This window comes from Lissotriton vulgaris, chromosome 1_1 (genome assembly GCF_964263255.1).
Source record: "Lissotriton vulgaris chromosome 1_1, aLisVul1.2, whole genome shotgun sequence".
In the NCBI taxonomy this organism is placed as follows: Eukaryota; Metazoa; Chordata; class Amphibia; order Caudata; family Salamandridae; genus Lissotriton; species Lissotriton vulgaris.
In genome coordinates, this window is record NC_141685.1 from 816,637,545 (window position 1) to 816,650,724 (window position 13,180).

A 13,180-nucleotide genomic window follows, 5' to 3' on the forward strand; every position below is an offset into this window, starting at 1 on the left:
TGGAGGCAAGTGTCCCTATTTGTCACAAGTAACTACTTGTGCCAACTAGAGACCCCCAAATCTAACATTGGTGGTCAGCGGCGAGGATCTGGACTTGTATTTGTGACTCATGTACAGTGATTGGTGAACACTACTAGTGAGTGCAGACCAAAACGCGACCACATACTTTTTGGTAGATTGTTTTCATGGAATTTTCTGTTTTTGGGAACTGACAAGTTTAACCATCATGGAGAAAGGAGAATCCATAGCCTATGTAGATTGTGATTGGGAAGAGGAGAAACTGGAATGCTACAATGGAAGGCAGCTGAAGCACTTCTGCAAGAAAAAATGGTGTTTCCAATATTGGGTGCTCCAGGAAGGAGTAGTTCTACAAGGCGCTGAGGGGCCTGGGTAGAAGCAAGGAATGCCCCTGAGGAAGGGGGTGAGAATGCAGATGTGCAGCTGGAAGAGCCATTGGGTCCAGGAAGGAGTGCACCTTCTCCTGCAGGTAGCAGTGTTTCTGCCAAAAGTCTGTCCCAGAGGAGCTGGAAGACAGAGTTGTATGAGACACGAGATGGAGCTGGTCAAGTTCAAATTGAATGGTCAACTGGCGTTAGAAAATAAAATAGGAAATTTGCCCAAGAGGAAAAGAAAATGCAGATGGATCACGAGAGAAGTTTGGGGGGGTGGGGGGTGGGGGGGTTGGAATTGAAAGGCAGAAGCTTTGAGATTACTCCCTCTGGTGGCGGCACACCGTCAGTGCCTGTTGAATCTAGAGTGTATATTCCTAAGGATGTGGTTAGGAAGTTTTATAGAAATGAGGACATTGGACAGTGGTTCAAGGCCTATGAGGTAGCCATGTCTTCCCACCGGTTCCCTGAGAAGGATTGGGGAGTAGGGTTGTGGGGCGGTTCCTTAGTGAGGGGCGGGACTCACTGTTAGACTTGCTTTCTCATGTCCATAACTCTTATAGCCACATGAAAGATGCCTTAATGTCTATGTATGGTTTAACTCCTCCTGAATTGTATAAGCAGAGGTTGTAAGAAGATGGAGAACAGTACCTGGGTGGAATAGGTCACTTTCTTTTGCAGAGCATTGGATGGTTGGGTGAAGTGCATCAAAGTTAATGATTTTCAGGGGCTCTTTGATTTGATAGCATGGGAGCCCTTATCCAGTAACTGTTTTCCAGAGCTGCGCCAGCACCCGATTGATAGTAGGCGGACTAACCCTAGGAAGCTTGTTGAAGAGGTAGACGGCTGGGTGAACTCCCAGTTCCACAAGAGTCAAGTGGGAGACTCAGCCAAAGGTGGGCAGGGTCCCCAGCAGAAGAGTGGGGGGACAAGGGTAAACAGAGGGAGTTTCAGAAAGGGCCCCAACGTAATTCCCAAGGGAACCAAGGGAAAGGTTCCCAGCCTCCCCTGAGAGAAAGCAAGGGGCCATACAGGTAAACCTGTTCACCAGGAACCCTGAAGTGTTACATGTGTGGGGACCTGGGTCATAAGGCGAATGATCCACGGTGCCTCCAGTTCGGAAGAACAGCCCCCCACCCTGGTGCTCCACCCCGCCAGATGGCGAGTGTAGCCTTGGGGGAGGAGATTGGTGTCAAAGGTGGGTAGGGTCCCACAGAGATGTCCCTTGTCTCTTTAATAGACTGTGAGGTGGTCCCAGGGACCCAACTGCCCAACAACACTAAGAAATATGGGCAGTGGGTGACCATCAAAGGCCATAAGGTGGAGGCTCTTGGAGACACTGTGACAGCTGTCAAGTGTCACCTGGTGTCTCAAGAGCAGATTGTCCCTCATGCATTTTGCAAAGTAGTTTCCGCCGACAACACAGAGAGCCATTGTCCAATGGCTCAGGTTCCCTTTGAGTGGGGGGTCTCTGGTACTCGTCAGGTACCTGTGAGGCCCGCCATGCCTTTTGACTGTTTGTTGGGGAACGATTTGGAGAGCTCACCTTGGGGAAAGGTGGAGCGGAGTACTCACTTGGAGATGGTGGGTCTGCCTGACTGGGCGTGTGTGACCACGCAGTCAATGGAAGCCCGTAGGGGTGCTCAAGAGGACCTGGAGCCTGAGAGGGAGGCCCAGGGACCTGCCTTAGAGAGAAGAGGGTGGGACGCGGGAAACCGGCCCCCAAAGTTCCCACGGTCCAGGAGGAGGTAGACCCTGAGGGAGATGCCCTGGAGCCTACAGGGGAACAGGTAGCTGAACTGGAGGACCTGCCTGAGCAGACCCATTGGCAGCAGCAAGGAGGACCCTCCAGGGAAGAATTCTGCAAGGAGGAGAGAGAATGCCCTTCTCTCATGGGTTTGGGGCAACTGGCTGCAAGCCAGGCAGCAGGTGATCAGTCTAGATCACATTGGATATACTGGGAGAATGGTCTCCTGTATAGTGAGCCTAAGGTTGCTGAGCCTGGGTCAGCCCGTGTGCTGGTGGTACCCCAGCGCTTCAGAGCCTTCCTACTGGGGCTGGCTCATGATGTGCCATTGGCAGGACATTTGGGTCAGGACAAGACCTTTGAAAGGCTTGTCATCCACTTTCATTGGCCCCAAATGCGGCAGAATTCAGACATTCAATGCAGGACATGTAAGACTTGACAGGCAAGTGGAAAGAGTGGGGGAATGCAGAAGGTTCCTCTCCAGCCATTCCCTGTGGTCAGCACTCCCTTTGAGCTGGTGGGTATTGACATTGTGGGGCCACTAGATCCCAAGACAGCCATGGGCAACTGATTAATCCTGGTCTTGGTGGACCACGCCACCCGGTACCCAGAAGCTATACTTCGGAGGACAGTGACTGCACCCGTGGTGGGACGAGCACTGATGGGAATTTTCTCCCGAGTGGGATTCTCTAGAGAAGTAGTGTCTGACCCGGGAACCAACTACATTTCCAAGTATATGAAGTCCCTGTGGCAGGAGTGTGGGGTAACTTACAAGTTTACCACTCCTTACCACCCCGAAGGAAATGGGTTGGTTGATCGATTCAACCGAACCCTGAAAGGCATGATTATGTGTCTTGAGGAACCTATGAGGCTTAAGTGGGACGTCCTCTAACCATGCTTGTTTGCATACCGTGAGGTGAACAGAAATATCTAGGGTTCCATCCCTTTGAGCTTCTCTATGGTCACCCAGTGAAAGCACCTCCGAGTCTGGTCAAGGAAGGCTGGGCGCAATCTCCCAGGAAACCTCCCCAGGATGTATATAGCTACATGCTGGCCTTCAGGAACGAGACTAGGCGTTTCAGACAACTCGCTGAGGCGAATCTGGAAGACAGTCAGGAGGAGATGAAGCGGTGGTACGACCAGAATGCCACTCTGGTAGAGCTTCAGCCTGGTCAGAAAATGTGGGTCATGGCCCTAGTGGAGCCCTGCGCGCTCCAGGATAAGTACACCGGACCATTTGAGGTGGTGGAGTGCAAAAGTCCTGTTACCTACTTAGTGGACTTGCGGTCTTCCAGGAACCCCTTGCGGGTCCTGCACGTCAACCGCCTGAAGCCCCACTTGAAGAGGTCCGAAGTGGGCATGCTCCAAGCGACAGATGCTGGAATGGAGGAGGAGACCAAGCCTCTTCCTGACCTCTTGTCTACAAAGAGCAAGATGGGTCAGTGGATGATGCGAACCTCTCTTCCACCCTGACCCCTGAGCAACAGAATGCCTGCTGCCAGTTGCTGGGACAGTTTTCAGATCTGTTCCTCCTGGTTCCCGGTGTCACTGATTGGTGCGTCCATGATGTAGACACTGGGATAGTCTTCCTGTAAAGCACAAAACTTACAGGGTGGCTAACTGGGTGAGATCTTGCATCAAAGAGGACGTCTCAAAGATGCTTGCATTAGGGGTGATTGAGTCCTCCAACAGTCCTTGGGCCAGCCCAGTGGTCTTGGTCCCAAAGGCTGCCGAACTAGTTGCCACAACAGAACTCTGGTTCTGTGTGGACTACCGAGGGCTCAATTCAGTCACGAGGACTGACGCGCACCCCATCCCCAGAGCTGATGAGCTAATTGATCGGCTAGGGACTGCACAGTACCTCAGCACATTTGACCCAACGTCTGGGTACTGGCAGATCACCTTGAATGATGGGGCAAAGGAGAGGTCAGCATTCTCCACACCAGATGGGCACTTCCAGTTCCGGGTTATGCCCTTTAGGATGAAGAATGCCCCTGCCAACTTTCTGAGGTTGGTCAACAAGGTGTTGGCTGGACTAGAAGCGTTCAGTTCCGCCTTCCTTGATGACATCGCAGTGTTCAGCACCAGTTGGGAAGAACATCTGCGCCAGCTCTGGGAAGTGTTGTTGGCGCGCACCAGGTTGGGAGCGTCCAGGTGGCGCCCCTGCAGCCCAAGATAGAAACCATCCTGGCTTGGGAGCCCTCCCAAGACCCAGACAGAGGTGAGAGCTTTTTTAGGACTCACTGGGTATTACAGGAGGTTTGTCAAGGGGTATGGCAACATTGTTGTACCCTTGACAGAGCTGACTTCCAGGAAGCAGCCCAAGAAAGGGTTTTGGACTGACACCTGTCCGAAAGCTTTTGAGGCCCTGAAGCTGCCATGTCCACTGCGCCCGTACTCCTGGCACCCAACTTTTCCAGAGTGTTTAGCGTTCAGACAGACGCTTCAGAGCATGGTGTGGCGGCTGTTTAGTCACAGATGAATGAGGAGGGCCTATATCAACCCGTAGCCTACATCAGTAGGAGGTAACTTCCACGGGAACAGAGGTGGAGTGCTATTGAACGTGAGGCATTTGCTGTGGATGGGCACTGCAGAAGCTGAGACCATACCTGTTTGGGACTCACTTCCTGGTTCAGACAGACCACAGTCCCCTCAGATGGCTGATGCAGATGAGGGGTGAGAATCCAAAGCAGTTGAGGTGGTCCATTTCCCTACAGGGGATGGATTTCACGGTGGAAAACCGCCCTGGTACAGAACACGCCAATGCTGATGGTCTGTCCAGATTTTTCCACCTTAGTGAAGAGAACTCCCAGGAGGTAGGGTAGTTCTCCCCACATTTCAGCTGGAGGGGACATGTGTTAGACTTGGCACCTTTGAGTGGGTCTCCCTTCCATTTTTGCTGTTGCCTCATGTGTTTTTGCTGGTGTTAGATGCTTTGGGCACTGTGCCACTGCTGTCCAGTGCCACAGTGCAAGTGCTCCCTAATGTAAATTGATTTATGAATTTATGATTCCATGAATGGCTGGTTTGGTTTACATGTCAGACCCAAGTACAGTGCACCAGGAGAGCCCAGGGCTTGTAAACCAAATGCTGCTGGTGGGCTTGCAGCACAGGTTTTACCACCCACAGAAGCAGGCTGTAAAAGTGTGTTTAAGGCGTGCCATTGCAGAGACTGTGTACATTCTGGTACTGCCATGCTGACTGGGCAAGTGCACCCACTTGCAAGTCCCTAAACCATCTCTTTTCTTCATGTCAGACACCCCTATGGTAGGCCCATGGGCAGGGCGCATTGTAAGTATAAGGTAGGACAAGCCCTGATGTGTGTGGCATGTCCTAATAGTGAATTACAGCCATTTTCGTTTTTCACTATTGCAAGACTACCTATTCCCCATAGGCCATAATGGGCAGTTAGATTATTACAGCTCATAATCCTAACTGACTATGGGAACATGGTAGAAATTTGAGTTTAGTATGCCTGAACTCAGAATGCTAAAATACATCTTTTAGTGAAGTTGGTTTTAACATTCTGTGTTTGAAAATACCACTTTTCACAAGTATATATTTTCTTGTCGAACTATCCAAGCCTGCCTCTGCTAGGTTGGATATTCCTTGTCTGGAGTTTGAGTGACAGTGGCTGGTGGATTCCAGTAGACAGAATAAGTCAGCCCAGTGGTGAATAGCGAGATCTGCATCTAGATTGGAGTAAGGAGTTGCACCTGGGACCCGAATAGGGCTATGCCTTCCCTCCACAATGCTGGCTCCACCTCCTGTTGTGCGTCTGATGTCTCTGCCCTGCACTGTGAAAGGAAAGAGTCATGTCAACAGAATGCTCCAGGACTGACCAGAACTGGTTTGGACTAGGCAAAGGCCTCTCTGCCTTCAGATAACAAAGAGAAACTGTGTATAAAAGCGGAGATCCAAACCCCAGAGAATTAGATCACTTTTGAAAAACAAGAAGAAACCTTTGCTGAGGAGAGGAACCAGAAGAAAATGGGGAGAGACTATCCCTAAGCTGAAGTGCTGCCTGGGGGATTGGCCTGCAGTGGTTGCCTGGCTGCCAAAGAAAGGAGAAAGGAACTTGGTGTGTTTTACTCAACTTGTAAAGGATCTCCAAGGGCTTGAGAGAAGAGCTTGCCTCCTGCTAAAGTCTCAGGGACAACAGACTTCAACCACCAGCTCCTCAAGAGTTCGTTGGAAGTGCCTGCAGCTGTTTTGGGCCTTCTGAGGGACTGTGTGTCGCAAGGAGCTGAAAGCGTGACTCAAGAAGTAGAAGTGTGTCGCCGTTACAGCCTTCGCATCACTGAACAAGGATGTCCCGCTGTCGCATTGAACCGCATCACAAGAAACGTCTCGCAACATCGAAGAAGTGTGTCACTGTCGCAGCCGCTGCATCACTGAACAAGGGTGTCACTGCTGTAGCTGTCTCATTGCACCGCAGAAGCGCCTCGCATCCACGGAGAAGTGTGCCATGGTCGGAGCCGCTGTTGTCGCATCACTGAACAAAGGTGTTGCCGCTGTCGCATCGAGCGGAAGCGTCTGGCATCGTGGGAGAAGAGTATCGCTGCCAAAGCTGCTGCCATCACATCACTGAACAAGGGTGTCGCCGCTGCAGCTGTTGCATCAAGTTGGGACATCTCGTAACATCGGAGAACTGCGCCGCATCAAGAAGAAGACACCGGGAGGAGCCAAGATGGCGGCGGAGACGGACGTGTAATCGCCCGGCTCCCCGAGCCTGTTCCTTCAACTATCCTATCCTTAAAACTATCCTGCTGCAGAGTTGCCGCGAAAGGACGAGGGAAGCGCGCTGTTGCCAGTGGCGTTTCTCCGGTGTCCCTGCCTGCCCGATTGCCGGTTGTAACGGCGTGTTCCCCCGATGACCGTGGTTGAGCCCCGGATCAGTGCCCTGGATCGACGTGCACGGGCGGAGACGGCCGGAGCTCCTTGGATTCTACTGACGGGTGGCGTGCCTGCTGTTCCCCGCTACGATTGCTTGCCTGTCAAGGTGCCTGCACCGCTCCCCCCTGAGGAAGCACTACTCGACCGGCTGTGGGTTTCCATCGTTTCTCCTTCCCTGAACGGCGTTGAGGTGAGCTGCGCTGCTCTGTTCTTTGTTGGGGCGAAAATGGCTGTTGCAGCTCGCCCTTGCTTCGCGCCTTGATGGGTCTCCTTGACGAGACTTGTGTGATCGGTTGCACGCGAATAAGGGGAACTCTGGACTTTTGCGAGATCACACCCCGGCTACCTATCGTAGAATCCCCCCAAACGAGCAGAGACCCCCTTGTGTGGGCGCAATATGGCGGTCGTCTCCTCTACACTACGGATGGGCTCCATCTCGGCCCCTGAAGGGACTGCCCTACATGACCTCGAGTGGCGACCGGAATACTCTGTTGCCCTCCGCAATACCGATTCACTGGTTCACCCGCCTGAAATCACCCATGCCTCCATTCTCGCAGCGCTAGCCGATCTCCGGGCAGACCTGCATGACCGTTTTTGTGCACTCAGCGCGAAGCTAGACGCTGCCGCTATCGGATCGGAGAGTGCCTCGCCAGCTGGCCCCTCTTGTGGCATCGACCGAGACTCTCCTGATAATGAAAATGGGACATTGCTGCTGCGGGACTGTCAGCGGGAGCAACATTCTGAAACTGAATCTTCTGAAGTACTGCCGCCAGCCCCTGTCGTTGACGCTACATTGTTTCCTATCCTTCCTCAGCTTTCACTGTCAGATAATGAACCCTTATTCTCGTTCATGGCTCAGTGGACGATGCAACTATGTTTCTATAATGCTCATGCTAGGAATATTGTGGGTTTCAGTCGCTGTTTTATGCTACCTGGGGAGAACCTGGGTGCGGTAACCTTCTGGGTCGATGCCATTGTTTGTGACTGGAGGTGTCCATTTTGTGCAGAGGGACCTTCTCCTTGTCGAGGGCGGCCATCTTCCCCCTTTGTTCTATCTGGGGCGGTGCCTTTTTCAGAGCCATTTCTGGGGGGACGCTTGAAATCTGGCCAGGGTTAGGAATGACCTTCTTCGTGTGAACTGTGCTTGAGGGGCGGGTGGGGGCCCGAGAGGGGACGCTTCCTAGACGCGTGCTGCAGTAATTACTGATGTCTCTCCCTATTTCCTTATGTATGGACGCTCTGATTATGATGATGTAGATGGAGTGGAGAGTATTTCTTGGTCGGGGAGTTCGGGTGATTCAGAAGTTTGGCCCTCCTCCAGTTTCAGGGAATTCTTTTTCTGTTCCTCCTTTTCTTTTCCTATATTTCGAGTTCTTTAGCGGGCGACAGACACACTGCTGGGGGGGGGTAGGCCGTAGCCTCCGCATTGATGTAGGGTGGGGGGAGGGTTTTAATTTTACATAGTTCATTTCTATGGGCCTTATTTTCTCTATTTCCTGCGCTTTCTCTTCTTATTTCTGTCCTGGGTCCGAGGCAAGGGTTAGTGGGGAGTGAGTGGAGCTGTGCATGGCGTGTACTTGCCAGTTTACGTTTTTAATGATTCGCCTTGATCCGCCATGTTGCTAGAGATGCTAGCCTACACGATTGATATCATACTATGCTGTTGCCTGCTCCTGATGTGAAGTAACGATACGGACTCAGTACTCCTTGATCTCTATTCTTCACTGTTTATATTTTATACGTCTAAAAACTTTTAAAATTAACCTTCACTGCTCCTGTTTTCATGGTGGCACGTAAACGTTTGCAGAGTTATTACTTGATTGTTGCTATCTATCCTGGTGCCAATGGAAGTCAGTATTGTTTGCTTTTGTGCTCATAAGTATCGCGGCCGGCCTGACGGTTGTGGGCCCGTATTTGTCTATTTTTCATGCACAATAAAGGTTTACAAAAATTTAAAAAAAAAAAAAAAGAAGAAGACACCATCTTTATTAATTTGCACAATATATTCAACGCATCCCTGCCCTTGCGTGTAAAGGACTACTGCATCACCTTTCCTGCAACACTTTCGTTGCCCTGCGTGTCGCATCTTAAGGTACATTGACTCCAAGTGTCGAATTTTAAGATCTAAAGAGAACTAAGCTAATTCTACCGTTTTAAGTACAGTATTGTGGATTTTTGTTTTGCGTTGTCTTGTGTTGTGTTAAATCTATATAAAGATTACTTATTTTTAATATACTTTGTGGTGTCCACCTGTAGTGTTGTCACTGGATTACTGTATGTGTTCACAAATGCTTTACACGCTGCCTCTGAGATAAGCCGGTCTGCTCCTACCAAGCTACCAAGGGGGTGAGCAGGGGTTATTTTAGGAGTGTACCCCTTTACCCTGACAAAAGGGTCCTTACTTTTCACAAGTACCTACCTGTGCCAAATAGAGACCCCTAAATCGAACCTCAAAAGCTCAAAAATGCAAATAATTGAACCCTTCTGCAAAATCTATATGTGGCCCAGTACTGAATAGTGACAACCAGTTCTATTAGGGAGGAAACAGATAAGAAGTCTAGAAGAAAGTAAATAACTTGAAACTTACTGCTAGAGTGTCTAAGGTATCAATCAGTGTCAGCGAAAACCTACAAAAAAAATGAAAAAAATAAGATTTTTACACAAGTACGTTTTTAACAGTAGTAACCATGCCATTCTTATGTTCCGTGGTCTATAGTTAACAGCAGCAGAAGAAACTATTAAGCATTAACAAAGTGGAGGTCGTGTCTACAAAGCATGCTTTATTAAAGTTTTCTGACCACTGGTTTACAAAAGCATGTGATAATCTACAGGAACAAACAGAAAGGAAATATCTGTCATTTGTCAGTCTGCAACATTTTTCAACATTGATACACCGTTGCCCTACTCATAAGACACAAACTTCATCATATAATTTCAAATAAATCTTGAGAAGTACAGCACAGTAAACAATATTTTGTACTATTTTATTAGCTCCACAAATTAAAAAAAATTAAGACTAAAATAGATGTGAAGGTGCGTAATTTAAAAAACATCTTACACAGTTCACCAAACAGAAGCCTGTGTACATATACTTGGATGGTTATTTCCACTCCCTGGACCCAGACTGAGGTAATTATGCTTCTGATTTCAATCTGCAGACGTGTTATCAGAGTTTAAAAACAGAGGGTACAAATATTCTTACTGATGCATTACACAACCACAGATTTCCATCTTCGTGGAAGTGATTTACTCCCAAAAGAATTTAAACTTCGAGACAACACCTTTTATATTTTTTAGTCATGGAATTTTAGGACTTTCTTCTCATAAGGATGTTAACAGTAGTAATGCTTTTGCACTGAATTGCTTCTACTTTTGGGCCATCTCAACCTTCCTTTGTCCATTTTTCCCATCAGTTCTAGTTTTATCTTTACCCTTCCAGACCTATGTTAAGTTCTTTTTGGCCACTACCATTCGCCTTTGTCACACAATCCCATTTGCCCTTTTCTCCTGCGGTCTCTCTTTCCCTTTCAATACCATAAGTGACCTTGGTCGCACTGTGCTGCCATGTCTCCCTCCTAGAGCATACCAGACGGTATTAAAACAATGCTTTACACACAGGTCTATCTTATGCTATTCATTCACCGGGAGTCAGACCTCAGAACACAAAATAGTTTGTGGGTACGTGCCCATAGAAGTCAATGACTACGACCACCTGACCAAATGACTTAGACCTCCTTACTAGAAATGCCAAGATGCCTATACCCCACGGCCTTTAAACACCACTTGGTAATTCCTAATAGGTGTTTTCATGAGTGTGATGTTTTACAAAGAGCACTTTGCAATTTTTTTTTGTAACTGGTTGTATTAATGAATTGCAAGATAAATGTAGATGCTCTTTAGGTCTCGCCCAAGCTAGCGCATGCGCCGCCTTGCGAGACATTTAGTATTGGGGTTTTCATAGTGCTACCAGACCTCGCTGGCCTCAAGCTTGCGGTCACACAAGCAGCCTCTGCCTCACGTGCTTTTGCGGGCAGCCGCCATCTGCCTCCCTTCCAGCGCGATCACTGATACGCGTGCACCACTTGCGTGCTTTTTTTAAATTTCCTTTTGCGGCTTAGCGCGTGCATTCCACACCCCTCCCACTTGTTTACTTCTTGCTCCCTTGCCTTCTCTTGCACTTCCTCCTTGCAACTCTCCAATCCTACCTTCCTCCCCCAAGTCCGTACCAGCCACTCTGTATCCCTGCCTTCCTCTCCCGTGCTCGCTCTGACAGCTTCCTAGGTGCCCCAGCCTTTCTCTCATGGCTGCCCCTCCCTCCCTCACCTCTACTCCTATCACCCTCCATGGTACTTGCTTCTCTTTTTACCCACTTCGTTATTCTTGATACCCTGCCTTTCTCTATGCTCCCTCTTTGCTGTCCTAGTTGCGATGATGCCCCGCCTCTCGTCATGCACCCTCTCTGGTACCTATTTGCTTTCTGTCGAACCGGAACCCGTGTCAACTCACACAATTTTTTTATACACAAAATTCTAATATAAATGTTTGAAATGAGAAAGGCTTACAATTTACAACAACCCCAATACATTCGGGGTTGTGCACAACCTTGGAAAAAAGTTGGATAAAAAATTAGCCCTGATTCTGCAGACTAAAGCGTGGCTAAAATATATTTTCAACTAAATAGCATTAAAAGTTCCCGTGATTCCTGACACTCCCAGAATCAGGATTGCACCTGCAGTCGCTGCAATTGATGTACCTTTATCAATTATGTCACAGGTCATTCCTGCTGTGAAGCAAGTCTTTCATTTTCTGCTAATCCTGTATGGTTGATTGAGTCCAAGCGGTGATAATGATGTACTTTAAATAATGCAACAGCATCTCTATTAGATTTCCCATAAATTTGTAGTAAAACTCCAGAGGCCAGAACATTTGTTTACAACTAATCTTCAGTATGTGAAACTCTGACCACATCAATGTAGCAAGAAAAGCCCTACAGTGGCTATCAAAGAAGGAATGAAGACCCTTCAAAGCCCTGTGCTTGCAACACAAAGTACTCAGTGGCCTAGCACCAGCCTGTCTATCCAGAGTGAGATCAGCTTACCAACCAGCCAAAAATCCATGGCCGACAGACACCCAATGGTTCCCTCATAAAATGAGGGACACACGTTACGGGGTCCTTGCATTGTAAAGGACACACAAACGTGAAGCTGCTCCTCCTCCCAGTACAGAAGTGGCCATAGCCAAGAGGTTTCACTTTTGGGACCTTATAAGTGTTTAGCCATGTAGCAGTTGATGTTGTTGCACCAAAGATATTGTGTTGCATAACTAAATAAATACTTATAAGGTGCCAAAAGTGAGACCTACTGGCTATGCCAATGCTTGTTTTGTTTGGAGTGGAGGTCGAGGTCGAAATTAAAGCCAGTAGCACTCTGTAAATATCTTTAAGATTTTAGGTAGCTATAGGAGCTACATCTTGTACGTACAAAGTGAGACTGTAAGAATCATTGTTAATTTAATGCTGTAATCAAACATATGTTCGATTTGCTCACATACAGCTATAGTACCATAGCTATGGTGAGCGCCTGCAGTGATCTTCCCCTTTTTAGGTCTCGCGACCTATCAATGCGCGCAAACGCATTGAGCGTAGCGAGAATTCATGTCCTCAAAACGCTCGTGAAACCAAGGGTTTCGTTCGTGCGGTTTTGTTTAAGTTCACGTGATTCACGTGACCAAACAAGCACGCGCATTCACGGCCGCACAGCACATCAAAGGGCTTCTCCTCCCCTAATTATTCATGGCCTGCCGCAGGCCGGCTGTACTTTCAGTTTCCCAAAGGGCTTCTCCTCCCCTAATTATTCATGGCCGGCCGCAGGCCGGCCGTACTTTCAGTGTGAATTAAGCATTTTGCTTGGGCTTACAAGTTAACTGTATTGATTGATTTTTTGGAACCGGGTAAATAATTTAACAAGCCATCTTAACCCACAGATCGACAGTGGCAGATTATAATTACCAATAACCCAGCTATAACCATAGTTGTTCTAAATCACTACATTGCCACAATATATTGTCTGATTTGTTATTGCTTGACTGCGGAGTTAATTTTTGTCTCATAATTCTATCCACTCTAACCAAGCCCTTCATACAAAAGCCA

General features: G+C 48.5%; 1 protein-coding gene across 1 annotated transcript in view; it reads right to left on the reverse strand.

The window, feature by feature from the left end:
* The window catches only part of EDEM3 (ER degradation enhancing alpha-mannosidase like protein 3), a 570,354-nt gene that overhangs the window by 446,481 nt on the left and 110,693 nt on the right, over positions 1 to 13,180 (reverse strand). Inside the window, exon 4 of the mRNA XM_086957104.1 lies at positions 9,620 to 9,659. Coding sequence (XP_086813230.1) covers positions 9,620 to 9,659 — 40 coding nt within the window. The remainder of the gene's footprint in view (positions 1 to 9,619; positions 9,660 to 13,180) is intronic.